This window comes from Microcaecilia unicolor, chromosome 4 (genome assembly GCF_901765095.1).
Source record: "Microcaecilia unicolor chromosome 4, aMicUni1.1, whole genome shotgun sequence".
In the NCBI taxonomy this organism is placed as follows: Eukaryota; Metazoa; Chordata; class Amphibia; order Gymnophiona; family Siphonopidae; genus Microcaecilia; species Microcaecilia unicolor.
Window position 1 is genome coordinate 6,700,317 of NC_044034.1, and position 18,124 is coordinate 6,718,440.

The 18,124-nt window shown below is 42.9% G+C and overlaps 1 protein-coding gene across 6 annotated transcripts in view; it reads left to right on the top strand.

Annotated features, from left to right (window-relative positions):
• The window catches only part of STIM1 (stromal interaction molecule 1), a 296,537-nt gene extending 278,777 nt beyond the window's left edge, over positions 1-17,760 (top strand). For 4 of the 6 annotated variants that reach the window (XM_030199835.1, XM_030199832.1, XM_030199836.1 and 1 more), the window contains one exon: positions 15,750-17,760. In XM_030199835.1, the coding sequence (XP_030055695.1) occupies positions 15,750-16,284 (535 nt within the window). In that variant the 3' untranslated portion in view covers positions 16,285-17,760. Of the gene's footprint in view, positions 1-3,796; positions 4,159-15,749 lie in introns of those variants that run through there. The other 2 variants (XM_030199837.1, XM_030199838.1) reach the window with 2 other exon arrangements.
• Positions 17,761-18,124: the final 364 nt, after the last annotated feature.

Genomic DNA, 18,124 nt, shown 5'->3' on the forward strand with positions numbered 1-18,124 from the left:
GCTGCTGTATTTTGTGTTGTTTGCAGTTTTTTTAGCGATTGTTCCCTGCATCCAGCATAAATTCCGTTGTAATAGTCAAACATGGGCGAGGATCATAGATTGTACTGTTGTGCAAAATGCACCTCTTGGGAAATAGTTTTTAATGCTTTTCAATTTTCACATGGTGTGGAACATTTTCTTTGTAGTGTTTGAGATTTGTGTGTCGAGGGTCAGGTTGTGGTCTATCGTGATTCCTAGGATTTTTAGGTTGTCAGATATCAGGAGGGATGTGCTTATGGGTTGGGTGTCCAAGCGCTCTGTACATAAGGGATAAATGCTGTCATATTGTCGACCAGAAACTATAAATATGTGAACCATCCCAAACGCAATGTTTATATGAAGCCTCCCTTGCGCCGCATTTCACACAGGCTTCATCAGAGGGAAATACCGTCTTTTTTGCATAGGAAGGGTGAATGTACACATGCAGAAGAAATTTATAATGAAGTTCCTGCAATTGTGTTCTCTCTGCCAAGAAGGGAACTGACTGCAAACTCTTTAAGAATTTGTCACAGAGAGACCACACGGTGCAAAGGATGGAGGCCATGCGGCCATTTCAAGATTTCATAATGCCCAACAAGGCCTTTAGTCACTACTGGGAGCGGCCAAGAGTCCTCAGATTCCACAAATGCAGAGTGAGAATCCTGCACTAAGGCAAGAGCATAATGTAAAAGCTGAATTTAAGAATACCTGTCCATTGGTTGTAAATTATAAGCTTGTCGAATAGAAGCATTTGGTAAAAGCATGGGAGCATCCTCCTCCAGCAGATGTTGTATCATAGGCGCCGAGCTCCCCAGACTTTGAAGCGAGAATTCTGGCAACCTGGAGAAACATTCGCATTACCCACAATGGACAAATATCTGTAGCAACTAACAGGCAAATTAAAATGTCTCCAGCGATTTTTTTTTTTTTAACTCAAGGGATTCAATCAGAGGATGGCATTTCAACCTGCGGGGAAGCCACCCGGCTCGAGCATGGACAAGGTAGGCCAGAGACAAATCCCCAAGTATGGTGGAAATATGAAAATCCAGTGTCTAACAAATCTCAAATGACGAGCAACATTATAAGCTTTTAAAAGCCCAGTCCACCCTCCCTCCGAAAAATCTGCAACTGACTGATCGAAGTGCGTGGACGCTTTGTATGCCACAAAAAGCGTCGGAGTATCTGATTCCATTGACGTAAATCTCTAGGTTGAAGGATCAAAGATAGATTTTGGAGGACATACATCCACTTCGGAAGCACAATTGTTCTAAGCGCTGTTTACGTCTAGTGGCGCTATAGAAATGATAAGTAGTAGTAGTAGATATGAAAAAGAAGTTGTCAGAAATGAATTGCATTATGCAACTTTAGAAGTCAGTGAATACCATGTGGTCTTAGGGTACTTAAAAGACCAACGCTGTTTACTGATAATCAAGAATTCCTTGATAAATGGTGTGCAATTCTCAATATGTTTGCCCAGCTTCTTATTATCCTGTTAGTTGAGACATCTAAAACCAAAATAGATGAAGTACAAATTGAGATGAAGAAAAAATTGGATACATTAAGACGGTGGGTCCCAAACCTGGTCCTGGAGGCACCTCAGCCAATCAGGTTTTCAGGATACCCACAATAAATATTCAGAAGAGAGATTTGCATGTACTGCCTCTACTGCATGCAAATCTCTCTCATGAATATTCATTGTGGATATACTGAAAACCTGATTGGCTGAGGTGCCTCCAGGACCAGGTTTGGGAACCACAGCATTAAGGAATTAAATATGAGGAAAAGTTTTTCTTAACGTATAAGTATAAAATCTCAACGCCAGAGGGAAACCGGTAAGGGGGACCAGCGCTCAGATAGGGTGCGTGTCTCTGGTAATAGGGAGGAGATGTCATATAAATGGGAAAGTAAATATAAGTACATAAGTAGTGCCACACTGGGAGAAGACCAAGGGTCCATCGAGCCCAGCATCCTGTCCACGACAGCGGCCAATCCAGGCCAAGGGCACCTGGCAAGCTTCCCAAACGTACAAACATTCTATACATGTTCTTCCTGGAATTGTGGATTTTTCCCAAGTCCATTTAGTAGTGGTTTATGGACTTGTCCTTTAGGAAACCGTCCAACCCCTTTTTAAACTCTGCTAAGCTAACCGCACCAGAGATTTATAAAGAACATATTTAGCCTTAAGGATAAGTCCCAAGATGGCAGAGCAGTTACTAGTTCTTAATTGCTGAGAGGAGTGGTAAATGGCATTTATATCAAGAAAAATTGGTTTGTCAGCGTAATACCTCCAGAAACAGTCCTAGGGTCAATTGTTTTGCAGGTAGTGCTAAGATCTGTAAATGGGTGGGGGAGGGGAGGGGGGCAATAAGGATGTAAGACATGAGGAGTGGTAAATATTTGGCAGCTAATATCCATGTAAGGAGGGGTGAGATACTGATGTGCACCAACCAGGAAAGTGACATGGACAGATTACATCTGACACTCTTCAGGTGTCAAAACAGTGTTATAAGAAGTTGGCCAAAGGGATGTGTAACCAGTAGGAAAAGGAGTTGTTGATGCTTCTGTACAAGCCATTGGTAAGAACACATCTGGAGTACTGTCTAGTTCTGGAGGTCCAGTCTCCTGGTTGATCTGGGCTGCCATGCCTGTGTTCTTTTTCTACCTCTTATAGTTACAGTGTCCCAAACTCTCTCTAACTGTCCATAACTCAGGAGGGTGTGCCACAAACTAACGACCCCCCCCCCCCCCCCCCAAAAGTCCCAGCAGCCAGAACAACAGATATCTGTGCACACAGGGGGCGTGTGCTTTATGGAGAACTAGTAAAAAAGCCCCGTTTCTGATGCAAATGAAACGGGGGCTAGCAAGGTTTTGTTCTGTGTGCATGTGGGAGTGTGTGTGTTCCTGCCCTCTCTCCCCTCCCCCCTCTGAGTCCTTCATTGTTACAGAGAGAGCGATTTGATTTCCTGCTTTGCTGTTTTCCTTCACTGTTTGTGTTAGAGAGAGAGCGAGGGCGGGGCAGACACTCATGGGGAAACCGGATATCTCTCCCTCTTCACACTTCCGGTTGGAGGCTTCATAGAACGTTGGTGTTGCCTTTTATATATAGAGATAGGATGATGAGTGTTTAAGAATATCTTGCAATGACTTCTGCAACAGATTAAATACGTTGAAAGTGAAATGGGTTTCCAAAGCTGGCTGAAAATAAGATGAACACATTGTCAAAGGTAAATGGACATGGGGATATTTGAGAGTATATTTACACACACTTGCCCAAGGTGAGTTGCATTCCAGTATAATACGTGGGTCCCTTCCCTGGAGGGCTTACAGTCTGTTTGTATCTGAGGCAAGGGAGTGTGAAGTGGCCTTGTCTGGTGCCCTCTCTGATCCTCAGCCTGCTCTAACCACTCTGTAACAAGAATAGGTGTGTAGCGCAGACAGAAGAGCTGGAATCCATGTCGCTCTCCTTTGTTGATGCTTCTCACTCTGAAGCACCGGCTTGATGCTTGGAACTAATCAGCAGCACCAAACTCTTAAAGTTAGTTACAGAATGCAGGACGTGCTGTAGCACCATCTTAACCTTAATGGCATTGCACTGGCTTAGGTGTTTTTCTGTTCTTTGCCCCCTTGAGAGCCAGAGTTAGGATGTGGGCCTCTTCCTAGCTTAGCTTTATTTCCTCACTTTCTTAAAAAAAATCAAGTGCTCCAATTCCTAAACAGATTTGAGGTGAAACAGGTCACGTCCCTCGTTCTTACTGTAAGTTTTATTCTATTTCCACAGGATTCCCAGAAGCTAGCCTTCTAAAACCAGGAATAAATGTTTTCATGGGCTGTTCTGATTCTTCTGTCGGGTTGCTGAATTATCCCACCCTCAGAGCAACATTTGCAGCTTTTTTTGCCTTTTCCTGCTTTACATGGGATGAGATGAGCCAACCGTCTTCCATAATAAAGTTTTATTCATGAGCTATGCTTGTGCCTTGGGAGCTGCATGTATGAGCTGAGTATGTAGCAGGCAAGGCCTGTGTTATTCCTCGTAGCAGCAGTTCAATATGTAATTAGTAGCTCGTAGGGTACATGTTATATAGGATTTCATAAGGTCTAGAAGCATTATTGTAATTATCTAATCTCCTGGATTATATTAAACAGATTTACTATAAACGGTTGCAGTGGAACTTCTCAGCTGGTCGAACAAGAATAGCAGCCTGTAGAGAGGGTGGGGGATCTGCTGCCCAACTAATTCATGCCCAGGATTGGCACATACCCATGTGGTGAAACAAATTTTGTTCTCCAGTGAGCTGTGCATGAATATGACATCTTGTGACGACACGCAGTGCTATAATGAGCTATGCATGGATTGGACGTGGCACTTTGTAATGATAGAGGATGCTTTCTCTAATGAGCTGTGCATGGATTGGATGTGGCCCAGGACACTTTCTCAAATGAGCTGAGCATGGGGTGGATGTGGGACTGTGTGTGTTCTGCATCTGAGCTGCACATTTTGGCACAGTGAAGAGGGACAGTGGAAAGGCTGCCTGACTAGTACCTGTGTTTATTTCTGTTTGTGGACTTAGCTTATGCCCCTTTTCTTAGTATTTCAGTCAAAGTTCTGGATTAAAGCAAGAATTTGCCTTGTAAGAAAAGACATTTTGCAAGGTGTCAGGAAGTCCAATGAGTGTGTTTCATTCAAGAGCCTGAAAGACCAGAACCTAGATGCAGCCATCATAAACCAAAGATCAAATCTGAGGGGAGGGGGGGGGGGGGATGATCCTGTATGATTATGTTAATAATAATCATCTGTTTGTTCTACACTTTCCTCATAAAACACTCAAAACATGTAATAATAAGAGAATGGAAATCTACATAAATAAAATCCAGTAACAAAAGCAAAAAAAATTAAAATGGTACCATAAAACCAAAAGAAAAGTAATGTAAAATAGATAAATTGCGAATAATAATCATGAAATATTTCCACAGAGGAATAAATTATAGCAGTAGAAAAATAACAAACAAGTCACTTAGGGGCTTTCTTAACTAAAGGACATTAATTAAACCCCTTCAAGAAAAGCTGCACTGGCTCCCAATCAAAGAACGGATCATCTTCAAAATAAGCACATTGGTCCACAAAATCATTTACTCCTTAGTCCCAGGATACATGACAGACCTCATAGATCTACCAACTAGAAATAGTCTCAGATCAGCACGATCGTACCTAAACCTACATTACCCAAACTGCAAAGGGCTAAAATACAAAACAACTTATGCATCTAGGTTCTCCTACATAAGCGCACAACTATGGAATGGACTCCCGTATGCCGTGAAAACGATACATGACCACCTAAATTTCAGGAAGTCATTAAAAACCCACCTCTTCAAAAAAGCTTATCCCAACGATCCAACATAAATCCCCACACACCCTGCAACACAACAAATCAAAGATCGTACTGGACAATTTACTACCCTCTTTCCCCTTGACCCATGACGCCTGATTCACCTCTATCTCACCTGACCACAACACAATCTTGTATTTGTTATCAACCGAAATGGCAAACGCCTTTACGGTACTTTGTAAGCCACATTGAGCCTGCAAATAGGTGAGAAAATGTGGGATACAAATGCAATAAAGAAATAAAAACTAAGCTGTGGTAAAGCTAAGAGCCTCATGTTATACCTCTGGGTTTCTTAGCCTTTAGAGCTCAGAAATTCTGTTATTGTGCACTAAATGTGCTACAGAACAGCATTAAAGTGTTTGGCGGTACTTTGCCTCAATGTGTGCACTAACCCATGCAGTACCAATTGGGTCATGGCTGGAGAGTTGGCATTCCTAGATTGTCTGGCTAGCACATTATGAATAGGTCACACTAACTAGATACCACAGAGTTAACCTTTGAACTAGGAGGCAGTAAATGCTCCCCCATTGTTTTTGCAGCTAGTGCATGCTATTGAGTCCAGTGCATGACCTGCAAATTAAAAAAAATAAACCTTAAAAGGTATCATGTTCAATCTGGGTTTAGCACACAGGAAAGTCAAAGTTCAGAGTGCATTAAGCCCAGATTTTACTGTCCTTTATTTTATTTATTGCACTTGTATCCCACATTTTCCCACCTATTTGCAGGCTCAATGTGGCTTACACAAACCTGTTATGGCATTGCCATTCCAGGGTAAAGAATACATTTGGTGTTCCAAAAGATCAAGGACACCAAAGAGAACTAATCAAACAGTTATATAGAGAAGAGTTTCAGGGAAGGTTGGAGTCTTTAGTAAAAGACACCCTTAAATAACCTGATCTAATCACTCTGACTGAATTTGATACATGAATAACGTAAGCTTTGCTGCAACTGGAAACCTTTGAAATATATAAAACCACAGTACATAGAATACACCATTTATCTCCTTAATTCCATCCTTTCCGACCAATGGATTGAATTAAAAATAAGGCAATTTTTTTTACGTGAAACCATAGCTATCATTCCAATACATTTTGAAAAGATGGGGCTCATTTCTAATCCATTTTGTAAACTTCGTTAAATAAGTTGAGTGTTACATAAACACTTGAATTTTGTCAGGTCAGTAAATAACGGTGGATGAAGACCTGCACAATCCATCCAGTCTGCCCAGCAAGATGGCCAGAGCCACGCCTGCCACTCTGTGTGGGCCTCGGTCACCCATGCTTATTTCATTAATTTATCTCATTTATAGCCAGCCTATTGCTGGTTGTCTCCACCATGCCACTCATATAGGCAGCCAAACATGATGGGGATGATATGTGGTTTGCAGCTATATGTGATGCTTTCAAAACACAAGGGTGATGTGGCTACTTCGTCGTCTTGAATACTCAACAACTCCTCATTCATTGATCTGGGTGTGTGAGGTGCCGAGTTTCTAAGGAGAGCCTGATCATATGCTGTTTTAGCCGTTCCTGTTGTCCAATCTTCTATCTTCACAAGGGGCCACTATTGGCAAATAGACTTAGAAAACCACAATTGTAGAATTTCAAGCAACGTACACGGTACTTTTAAGAGAACTTATACAACATAACCTCCAAAATCTGAACTTCCTCCTTGATGGGAAAGATTTCACCATCTAAAGTAAAGGAAATATTCTTGCTCTATAAGGAATTCCAGTCTATATTAAGGACTTGAGTCTTAGATGTATTTCTAGTTAGATCCTGGAAGTTTAGATACTGGAAGTCTATACTTCAGATATCAGCAAAAAAAAAAAAAGTGCAAGTTTCTGGAACGTTTGCTGCTAGGGAGATGTAGGAAAGGCAGCCTTGTTTTCCTGAGCTGCATTGACAGTGCAGTATCTGAGATTAGCACAAACATGTTAGGACTGTGGAGACAATAGAAATCAAGTTCTGATCTTTTTAACTGCATGACTGATATTCTCACTTTCACTATGGCACACTTGGAAGTTAGGAGTAAACCTAATGAAGTAATGCTTTGTCAAGTAAAATATCTTCTTTATTGGCAATACAACTTAACAAGCAGGAAGTCGGAGATGTACGTCATGCTTCTTCAGTGAGAAACACCGATTCTGTGCGAGTCTCACAAGTGTGTCACAGACTTCTGACTTCAGCTTTCTGAGCCAGTCATGGGAGCCTCTGTCTTGCATCATGATCGTACTTCCTGTCTCCTTGGTGACTGGAAGAGACTTCCTGTTGTCAAGAGCCAGTGGTGACCAATGTGTAGTGTCACAAGAGGAAGTAATCTGCAAGTTACCCCTGTACATCACATGGTCCATCCTCCTGCATCTTTGACATTGCTGGAATCAGTTTCCTCTTCCTCCGTTTTCAGTGTGCTTTTTAAAAGCAGCTTGCATAACCCCCAGAAAGTGCTTCCTGTATGGTGGGTGTTCTTCAGAATTAGTCACCCCCAGCAGCTGCTGAATTTGGAATGTCTGCTCTGGAAATGCTGTCTACTCTGGCACCGAGTCTACTGTTTACCTGTTTCAATCTTTTCATTTTATGCAAACATAAACCACCCGTCTACTAAGGACAAGCAAAAGCAGAAGCTACTGCCAGAGCTCTCGCATAATGAAATGTCCTTGTCACCGCATTTTTTAGTTCATCATTGTTTTATTCCACATGCTCCCAGCTACGGGGGCTCAATATTGCATTTTTAGTATCTGAATAAAAAGGGCACTGTGCTTAGATTTTATGCTTCATGTTCTCTTGACCATAGTGAAAAACAATACCTGCCCTACATGTACATAGGTCACTGATGCTCCACTTTTAACATATATATATTTATCCAATGAGCTGCATCTAGTGACAGAGCTGAAGGCTGTAGTACACACACGTGTGTCTATATAAAATAGGACCCCAATCCACCCCAAATGCACAAATGTATACTTTCTCCAAAGAAGATATAAATGTGCGAGTACCTGTATGGTTTTAAAAGATGTAGATGCATCTCAACTCCAGCTATTCCCCATCCAAACTCCATCCCTGGGAAACACTCCTAAACAGTTCTAATAAAAGCAGGGGCAAACTTTGTTTGCCTACATGTTATGCATGAATTTGGCCATACTATTTTAATAATAAACTTTTTTTCTGTGTGTAAAACAGGCTTTTATACATAGAAAAGATTAATGAAATTAACCCCTAAAAATCCATTTGACTTTTTTTTCCCTTTCGATCTCAGTAGGTTGGGCCTCTGAACGACAAAGAATACCACTTCCAGTTGGGTAGTAGTTGGCGCCTAAAAGGTCTGACTGTAGAATGATATATCAAACTCTGTGCTCTGAGTCTCATAGCAATATTAGTTGCCAAGCTGTGGTCTCACGCTTTAGAGATTTGCAAAGCCAAAACATCACTCATGTCTACCTACAGCCTTTGTCCGGATTCTGAGATTTAGAGTTATTAGTTATAACCCACCTTTATCCAGGGTGAGGTACAATATACACACATTAAAAAATTCATAAAATATACAAAGCAAAAACATATCAACACAGGTCAGAACTTAACCTACTTTTTAGTTCAAAACAGACAACAGGAATATCTGAGGCACAACCTTATACTTGACCAGCAGTAGCGTGAAAAGCTAAACACATCAAATGAGCTTTCAACTGACACTTAAATATCAACAAATATCTCATGTTTCAGGCCAGCTAGCAAACAATTCCAATCAAAAGGCCCAGCAATCGAAAAGGATCCTTTTCTAGACACATCTAGTCGAAAGTGATTCAAGGGGGGCACAACTAAAATTCCAGCATTCATTGACCGCAACTGTGTCTGTGGAAAATATCGCTGAATAACATTCTTCAAATACACAGCAGTGTCATGAAACAAAACATGGTGAACTAGCATCAACAATTTATGTTTAAATCTGTTTATTGACATAGTATGCAAAATGTGATACAAACACAGTTCTACCAATTACGGCGCTAATACAACAAGCAACTATCAGCACTTCTTCCAACGTCAACTGATTTTCTTTTTGTCCCCCCCCCCCCCCCTTCCCTCTGGTTATCTGAACAGTGTGCATAACTCTTTTAAACACATGAACCATCCAAAACAGCCCAAACATTGCGGGGATATAGTGAGCACTGGATGCCATTGACAAGCTGATTGCGGAAGAATCCAGGTTGTTCTTTATTGCTCCCTTGTCCCTCTGCTATTACTACTCTCCTGCCCCCCATCACATCCTAGGTCCCCCCCCCCCCACCCCATTCCCCCCCCCCCCCCCTTTAATCCCCTCCCAAAAAAAAACAAGCTTTTCAGTCATTAAGTCCAGCCGGTAACTCAAAACCAAACACCTCTAGTTTAAAATTCTGCTCCTTGCAAGGGGTTGTAGAGTGTCCCAAAATTTCTCCCATATTCTTTGAAACCTCTTGCCCTCTCCAGAGGACAAGTCCGAAAGACCACGTCTTTCTAGTTTGAGGAGTTCGATCATTTGTATTCTCCAAGCCCCAACTGTTGGAGCTCTATCATCTCGCCAATGTTGTAACAGGACTCTTTTCCCCGTCAAGATCGCTCTCTGCAGGAAAGACAAGAAGCCTGGAATGGTCGGTTTGACACACTTATAGACCCGAAAAAGCATCAGAGGATGTCTCTGGACTGTACGTCCCCAATATTTCTTGATCTCTCGTAAAATTTGCGTCCACAGCTGTAGGACGTGTGGACAGTACCAAAACATATGTCCAAGTGTAGCTTGTCTCTGGTCACACCACGGGCAAATGCCCGCTCCTCCAAAGCCTGCCTTCATCGCTACATCAACAATTTAAATTTCACCCTAATTGCAACCGGGAGCCACCTCAACTGCTTTAAGTGTATTGAAATATGATCTAATTTCAACAGTCCAAAAATGAAGCACACCGCCAAATTCTGTACAGTTTGCAAGGAGTGAACAAAAGGTACCCCTAAATAAATGATCCAAGCCAGTTAGCACCATGGCTTTCACCATCCTTTCAAAATCCACTGCTGAAAGCAAGCAATGCAGTCTACTCAAAAGATATCATTTTAAAAATTTTGTTCAAATCAGATGCTGAATCTGCGCCCGAAAGGAAAATCCAGAATCTAACAGTACCCCCTGAGTCGATACCTGACAAAGAGACATACTCCAAAAATACAAAAGAAGCGTCAACACTCACAAAGAACAATTCCGTTTTGTTCACATTCAACTTCAATTGATTCCGCTGCACCTATAACAGAACTTCCTCTAACACACTCTGCTTGCTTTGAACAGCACATGTGAACCCACAGGGGGAAAAAACCCTGAATATCATCCATATAAATGCAGAAAGAAACTCCCCAGGACCTCGAATAGAAATTTAAGAGCACTGCTGACAAAGCAAAAGCCTGGGGCACCCCCGTATCAAATGAGTATATTGCTGAAAGTTTATACCCCACACCTACCATCTGTTTCCTACCCTTCAGATATGAGTGAAACCACAACAGAACATTTGCCTGCAGACCACAAGCACCAAGGCACTGCATCAAGCCTCATGTCCTGAATACACAGGAAAATCCTGCCAAACGAATCTCATTGACATCTTTGACTGGGTGACAAAAGAAATGGATGAAGGCCCTGTGCTAGATGTAATCTACTTGGATTTCAGCAAAGCCTTTGATATGGTCCCCCACAGAAGACTCGTGAATAAGCTGCAAGGGCTGAACTTAGGACCGAAAGTGGTGACCTGGATAGAAAACTGGTTGACTGACAGGTGGCAGAGAGTGGTGGTAAATGGAATCCGCTCGGAGAAAGGATGGTGAGCAGTGGGGTTCCTCAGGGGTCTGTTCTGGGGCCCATTTTGTTTAATATATTTGTGAGAGATATTGCTGAAGGTTTGGAAGGAAAGGTTTGCCTTTGTGCGGATGACACGAAGATAGCCAATAAAGTGGATACCCTGGAGGGAGTAGAAACGATGAGAAGGGATCTCCGAAAGTTAGAAGAATGGTTGAGGGTCTGGCAATTAAAATGTAATATATGCTACATAGAAACCGTTCTGCTCTTACAATTCCCGTCCTTTTTTTTTTTTCCAATACTGTGAGCAACAGTGTAAACACACTATATTTAGTGGTGTTAGAAGTGCTCAGTCAATAACATATCACTCTGGCTAGTCAACTGGAATGGTGATATGTTTCACAAGCATCACTGCACTTCAGCCCTCCCTGCCTCCTCCATTAAACTTGATGTTACAATAAATGTTGGTTTCATTCAACGGGTACTTAGCTGTGGGCTGGTGCTTTTATAGCTGCTGTATTGTCCAGTCGATAGCCAGAAGTTGTAGTGCATGTAAAAACGTGATATTAAAAACTCAAACAATTTTTCACTTATACTTGATCCGTCTTCTATTCTCACTTCAATTCTCAACACCCATGGTGTTTCGCCTTTACTGGCGTTATCAGGAGAATTGAGATTCGCTGGATTTCCCTCCCGATGTAATATTTCCATCTCCAGATGGAACATCCTCCACTTCCAAAGTCCGACCAAGTCAAGGATAAGATTATAGGGACTGATATTCAGAGGCACAGCCACTGCATCAAGATAAGTGGAGGACTTATATATTCAGTAACCCTGAAAATGTGGGCTTAAACTCGTGGCGACCTTTGTTTCTACAGTCCCCTTCAACCCTTATGTGATTTGAATCGGTGTTGGCCTAAACTTCTAGAGCACCTCCAGTGCCTCCTAAATCAAAATGGATTTGTTTTGGTTGTGCTTTTTCTTCCATTTATTTGAACTCAAAGTGGTTTACATATTAAGTAGAGGTACTTATTTTGTACCTGGTGCAATGGAGGGTTAAGTGACTTGTCCAGAGTCACAAAGAGCTGTAGAGGCAGTGGCATAGCCATGGGTGGGCCATGGCCCATCCTATTTGGACTCAGGCCCACCCAACATTTTGGCACTCTTGCTATGGCTGGCAGAGATCCTCAAACCCCACCAGCTGAAGATTTCCTCCTCTTCAGGCAGCTGGTGCTCTTTCAAACCGCAGCTGACACCAACATCAGCTCTTCTGCACATGCTTAGTTTTCATGCATGCACAGCCTGCTGGTTGTGGCATCAGCTCAAGGAAAGTGCTGCTGGCTGCTATTAGGAAAAGTGCTGACTGCCTGAGCAGGAGGAAATCGTCAGCTGGCGGAGTTTTTTAGATCCCTTCTTGCTCAGGTATTTAATATTTTGGGCTTGCAGGTGGAGGGAGGGACAAAGAGCAGAAAGTGGAGCAAATCAGAGCAGAGGAGGGCTAGAGACGGGGGAGCATGAATTCCGTGCCCACCCACCTTGGACTCAGGCCCACCCAAAATTGGCTGTCTGGCTACGCCCCTGTGTAGAGGGAATGAAACCCAGGTTCTCAGGCTGCTGCATTTAACCACTGGGCTACTCTTCCATGTAGATATAATCATACACCATTCCTATTCAAAATATTACATCATGTTTTATTGACAAACCTTTTATATATAAAATATAAACAGAATAACTTCTAAGTGTCATCAGGCAATATTCCTCTATTCGATCATTTTGGACATTGAGGGACTCTTAATAAGCAGCAGTAGGTCCTAATGCGTGGGTAGCACACGCCAAATTGGCACCCACTGGTTGGGGTAGTGCAGGTGCCTGGCGTGCTTTCCCACTGTAGAAAATAATTTTCTATTTTCTACAGTGAGGGTGTTCCAGGCTGGTTGGTGCTCACTGCCTGATTACCAGCTGGGTAGCATATGAGCCCTTACCACAGTGGGTGGCGGTAAGGGCTCAGGCAGTAAATAGCGCATTCTACTTTTAATTTTAGCACACGGCCCTGTACTGCCCCCATTTAAAAAAGCTCTTTTTCCCCAGCCAAAGGAAAATGGCCCAGCGCGTGCCCATTTTACATGTCCAGACTACCGTAGGCCACTTTTAACCACAGCTTAGTAAAAGAACCTCTGAGTGAACAATCTAAGCAGTGCTTATAAACCCAGTCCTTGGGTTTTCGGATATCCTCAATGAATAGGCATAAGAGAGATTTGCCTGCACTGCCTCCTTGGAATGCAAATCTATCTCATGCATATTTTGACTGGCAGGGTTACGCCCTGAGGACTGGGTTGAGAAGCACTGATCTAAAGGTTATCCATCTGCCAGGCTATAATTTTTAACCCAAAACACATATAGGTTAGGACTGGGTGCAAACCACCTTGGTGCTTTTGAATAATGACCCTGTAAATTTTAGCGGAACAAGTTAAGAGGGGCAGGAAACTTTTTAAAAGGTGCCTTTTCCATTGATGCCACTCATAGTTTGGGGTTCACAGGAACTCCCACACCTGCCCGCCGAGGGCACCATGAGCTTGTTCAGTGTTAAACCTAAAGCATTCCTGCCTTCCATGAAACCTCAGTCCAGTCTTTATTCCTTCCAATGCAATGAAAGCTGGAAAGAATGTCTGTTATGGTTTTCTATACCACCCAATGTGCAAATGGGTTTGGGTGATTTACAATTGAAATCAGTAATTAAAAGTATGGAAAAAGAACTTCAAATTCAGTGGTTGAAAAGATATAGACCAACCTTGTATACACAAACATCCAGATTCACAAAATAACTCTAAAGGTTTCAACAGAATGGGATGGAACTTTGCATGTGGGAAAACCAGTAAAAAGACTTGGAGAGTTTGAAAATGGGCCAAAGTGGACCCAGGGTTCTAGAGAAATAAGCTGTTCCAAAATACTGGACCATTTCACTTCTATGGGAAAAGAAGTCCAGCTTCTCTAGCATAGAAACTTACATACTCTGAAACATAGCAGTTTAGGGATTCCTCCTTTCAACCTGCCTGTACTTGTGCTTTCCCAGCCTCCAAAAACTTCCATCTCCCCATAACTACCATCCTGCAAACTGACATCACTCCCCAAATGTTACCCCTGAAAACTGTCCCACGCCCAAAACGTAACCTTCACAACTGCACCTACCCTCCCCAAATTACACCTGCAATTGTTCCAACATCCTTCTAACTATCCCACCCCTAGAAGCTAACTCCCCACCACCACCACCCTGGAAAAACTTGCCCCATCATCTCTCAAACTGTCTCACTCCCAGAAACTACCCTCTCATAATTTCCCCACCACGCAAACTTCCCCAATCCTAAAACCTACCTACTACCTGCGATATAACTGCCCCACCACCTTGAAAATTAGTCCACCCTCAAAAATTACCTGCTGTGCATCTACCCATCACGTCAAAAACTGTCACCATGACCAAAAATTGCCTCCCCAGACTGCCCCAACCCTAAAAAGCAACCAACTGTAACTGACCTACCACTCTGTGCAGTAACCCAATTCAAAAATGATCCTCCTCTGCAACTGCCCCACCACCCCACAATTCACTACTACCCAAAAAAACTGACCCCAGCAACTGCCTCAGCACACACGTATGTGCACACAGGCAGAGCTGTTGGAAAGAATTCCATGAGCCATGCTCTGTATGCTTTCCCCACTTCTTTGTGTTAATATACAGAACATGATATCTCAATCAGGAAGTAGTACAGCCTCTAAGCTATTTCTCATATTTGATAGAAACAGATAAAATGAAGGCAGATAAAGAACATGGCCTATCCAGTCTGCACAGTCATACCATCTACTTTTCCTTCTTCTCCCTGAGATGTAACATTACTCCCTAAAAGAGAGGTCAGTTTGGCAGGAACTGCAACAAACCTCATGTCCCTGAATACACAGTCTCTTTCAGACCAATTGCACTGTATCTCTAATGACTGTGCTATTTCAGCTGCGTTTTGGGTAGCCTTCAATGGCCAGTAGTGGGGTACAATGATCAGTAAAGTACAAAGGTAAAGAAAGCTTGCATGTGTGTTGCTCAGCCCCCTCCCTAGAAGACGTTTCATTTCTACTTCTAATGCACTCAGATGTGTTACGTTTCATTCCTGTCTGATTAGAAGGTTCTCTAGATCATTGGTTTAGTAAGGACCAAAAGGTAGCCCTGCAGAGGCCTCAGGTGATTCGTGTTCAATGCCCAGTGGACAACTCCTGCAATGACTTCTCCTGTGTGTACTTCAGATTTCTGCAGGAGCTCAGTCTGTCTGAGGTTGTGTAATCACAGTAGCGTTTCTTCCCACAGACACCACCTGTATTTTGCTCTATGCTAACAAATGTTTATTGTGTAAAACCCCCAGAAAGAGCAGCAGGTTTTCTGCGTACATTGACTTTAACCTTCTACCTGTTCTGGTCTTGACAAGGCTTTCCGGGCCTTAGCTAAACAGGGAAAATTGTTGTGAAATCTTTTTAATAAATAAATAATATTTCTCTCTTTCTTCCTTCTCTCAGGGATTTGACATACTCTGATTCGGATTCCTCCCTCCCTCATCTGACTGATCTTCATCGTGTCACTAATGCAGTCTCTAAGATGCCTTCTGCTAAATCAATGCCACTGGTTCGACAGACAGAGGACGTGCTGACAGCATTGCCTGCCACCAGTGGGCCAACCCCTAATGGTGGCAGTAAGCACTTTGACACCATCAGTCTGGGTGCCTTCCAGGAGAGACTACCCGACAGCCCTGTAGTGCCAAAGAGAACAACGGCACACCATGTCCTGGAGAAATCAGCCAGCCTCAGTGAGATCAACAATGCCACAACTGGGCAGTGGCCCTCCGACTCCTCCCGATCGCACAGCCCCAGTTCCACAGAGCCCGACACACCCTCCCCTATCTCCGAGTCCAAGCACAACAGCAAGACTACACGCATCCCTCATCTGGCCAGCAAAAAGGGTCCCGGGGAGGAGGACAGTACAGGGGAGGAGACCGACTCCAGCCAGGGCAAGAAAAAGTTCCCTTTAAAAATCTTTAAGAAGCCCAAAAAGTAGGGTGAGAGAAAAGGCAGCAAGGCAGGTGCTTGGAGCAAGTGTTCTTGAAGGGTAGCTCCTCCTTCCTGTCTGGGACAGAACTGGGGGGGTTTCTGCTCTCCTGCTGCTGCATTTACCAGGGAATGGAGGCACATCATCTTTATTTATTTTAATACCGCAGCTGTCCATCTCTCCCTGCCTTTCCGAAGTGCCCTTGCTTTGCTGTGCATGGCTTCTAAGAATTACTCCTCTCTTTCTGCTGTAGGCCACAAGGGATTTTTTTTTTTTTTTTGGTGCTGGGGATGTTTTCATTTCTATATTTACTGCTTTTGATCAGCATAAAGAAAAGACCCAACCAAGTCTCTGTGTAAGAGAAACGTTTCTTTCTATTCACCTGTATGAAAGATGAGACCGAGCAATGCGGAGTGTTACGCTATCCTTTAGGGTCTTCAGCTGTCTCCAGTGCCCTGAGCTACCAAAGGCTGTTCTATCAGGGTACTAAGAAGGGTCGGCTTGTATTGTGGGGATCATATCTTGTCTCTTCCATTTCTTTGGTTGTGGTTTTCTCCTGTTCAGGTTGTTTGAAGCCCACAATCCAGAGTCTTAGACATGCACTAAAGACCTGCCTGGGAGTAGTGAACTCCATACCCCTCAGACATAAGTTATATGATTTAGGGTAAACCATGTTCTTGTGCCTCGTTTTAGCTAAGGATGGTAAAAATGTTCCCTCTCCTCTTCAGAAACTGTTGTACCAGTCAGCCGACATTTCCCCCAGGAAGTGGTTATTCCTGCTTTTAAAGTTCATTGCAAGATGTGTTGGGATCCTGTTTGTATAAAAGATGTTATAAGAATATAAATAATTATTATAATGAAGCTGTGATGCTTGGCTCTAGTAGTCAGAACACAGATTGTACAGAGTATTGGATGAATGTGTTAAGCTTCTCAGAGCAGGCAACTGGGATTGACTCTGATGTGCCACATCTGCAGACCACACTCCTGTGATCTCAAAGCTCACGTTCAGTGTGTTGTAAGCTTGGAGATGAACTATCAGCCTGCAGAGAATTTTAGGAAGCCAGCGTTGGAGTATCTTGCATCACTTTGGAACGGGAGAATAGCTTGGATGGTTTTATACTGATAGAGGAGAGGGAAGGAAGCAACTTGCTGCTATCAACACATTAAACAGCTCTAGGACGATAGGTGTATAGTGCAAGGAGAACCCTAGAGTGGCTTTTGGGATAGGAAGAAACATTTTTAAATGTTCTATGGCCTTTCAGAAAGGTCTTGGTTTATGGTGATGGAATCGCATATGGGCCAGGGCTGAGTGAGCCAGAGGCAGGCTGGGAACACTGGAAAGGATGCTCTGTATAATGTGTCACTTTACGCTGTAGCGGGAAAGCTGCTTTACAGCTTGAAAATTCCACAACTGTTGCAAAGTCTGAATGTCTTTCTTTAAAGCTGTGTTTGAATAAAGTGAATTTCTCTGAGAAGTTTTATTAACAGTGGCTTCAGCTACCTTTTTCTCATCTGAGCCTTCATAGACCACACCTGTGCCCTTTCCCTTGTCTCTTCTACATAAGAAATTGTTATATATTATATGTGAAGTACAGTGGTTAGAGAGCTGATATGGGTGAATTAGCTTATTTTATTATTGTTTGTGGAGGACCATCATGGGGAATGGATATTGCACGCACACAAGGGAGGGGAGAGGAGGATGGGCATGGAAGCTCTATCACCTCTGCTGTGGATTTCTCTTTATACACTTATTTATTACATTTGTACCCCGCACTATCCCACAGATAGAAGGTTCAATGCGGCTTACATAGTAAATAGAATTACAAAGTTCTTGTAAGGAGAAATATTA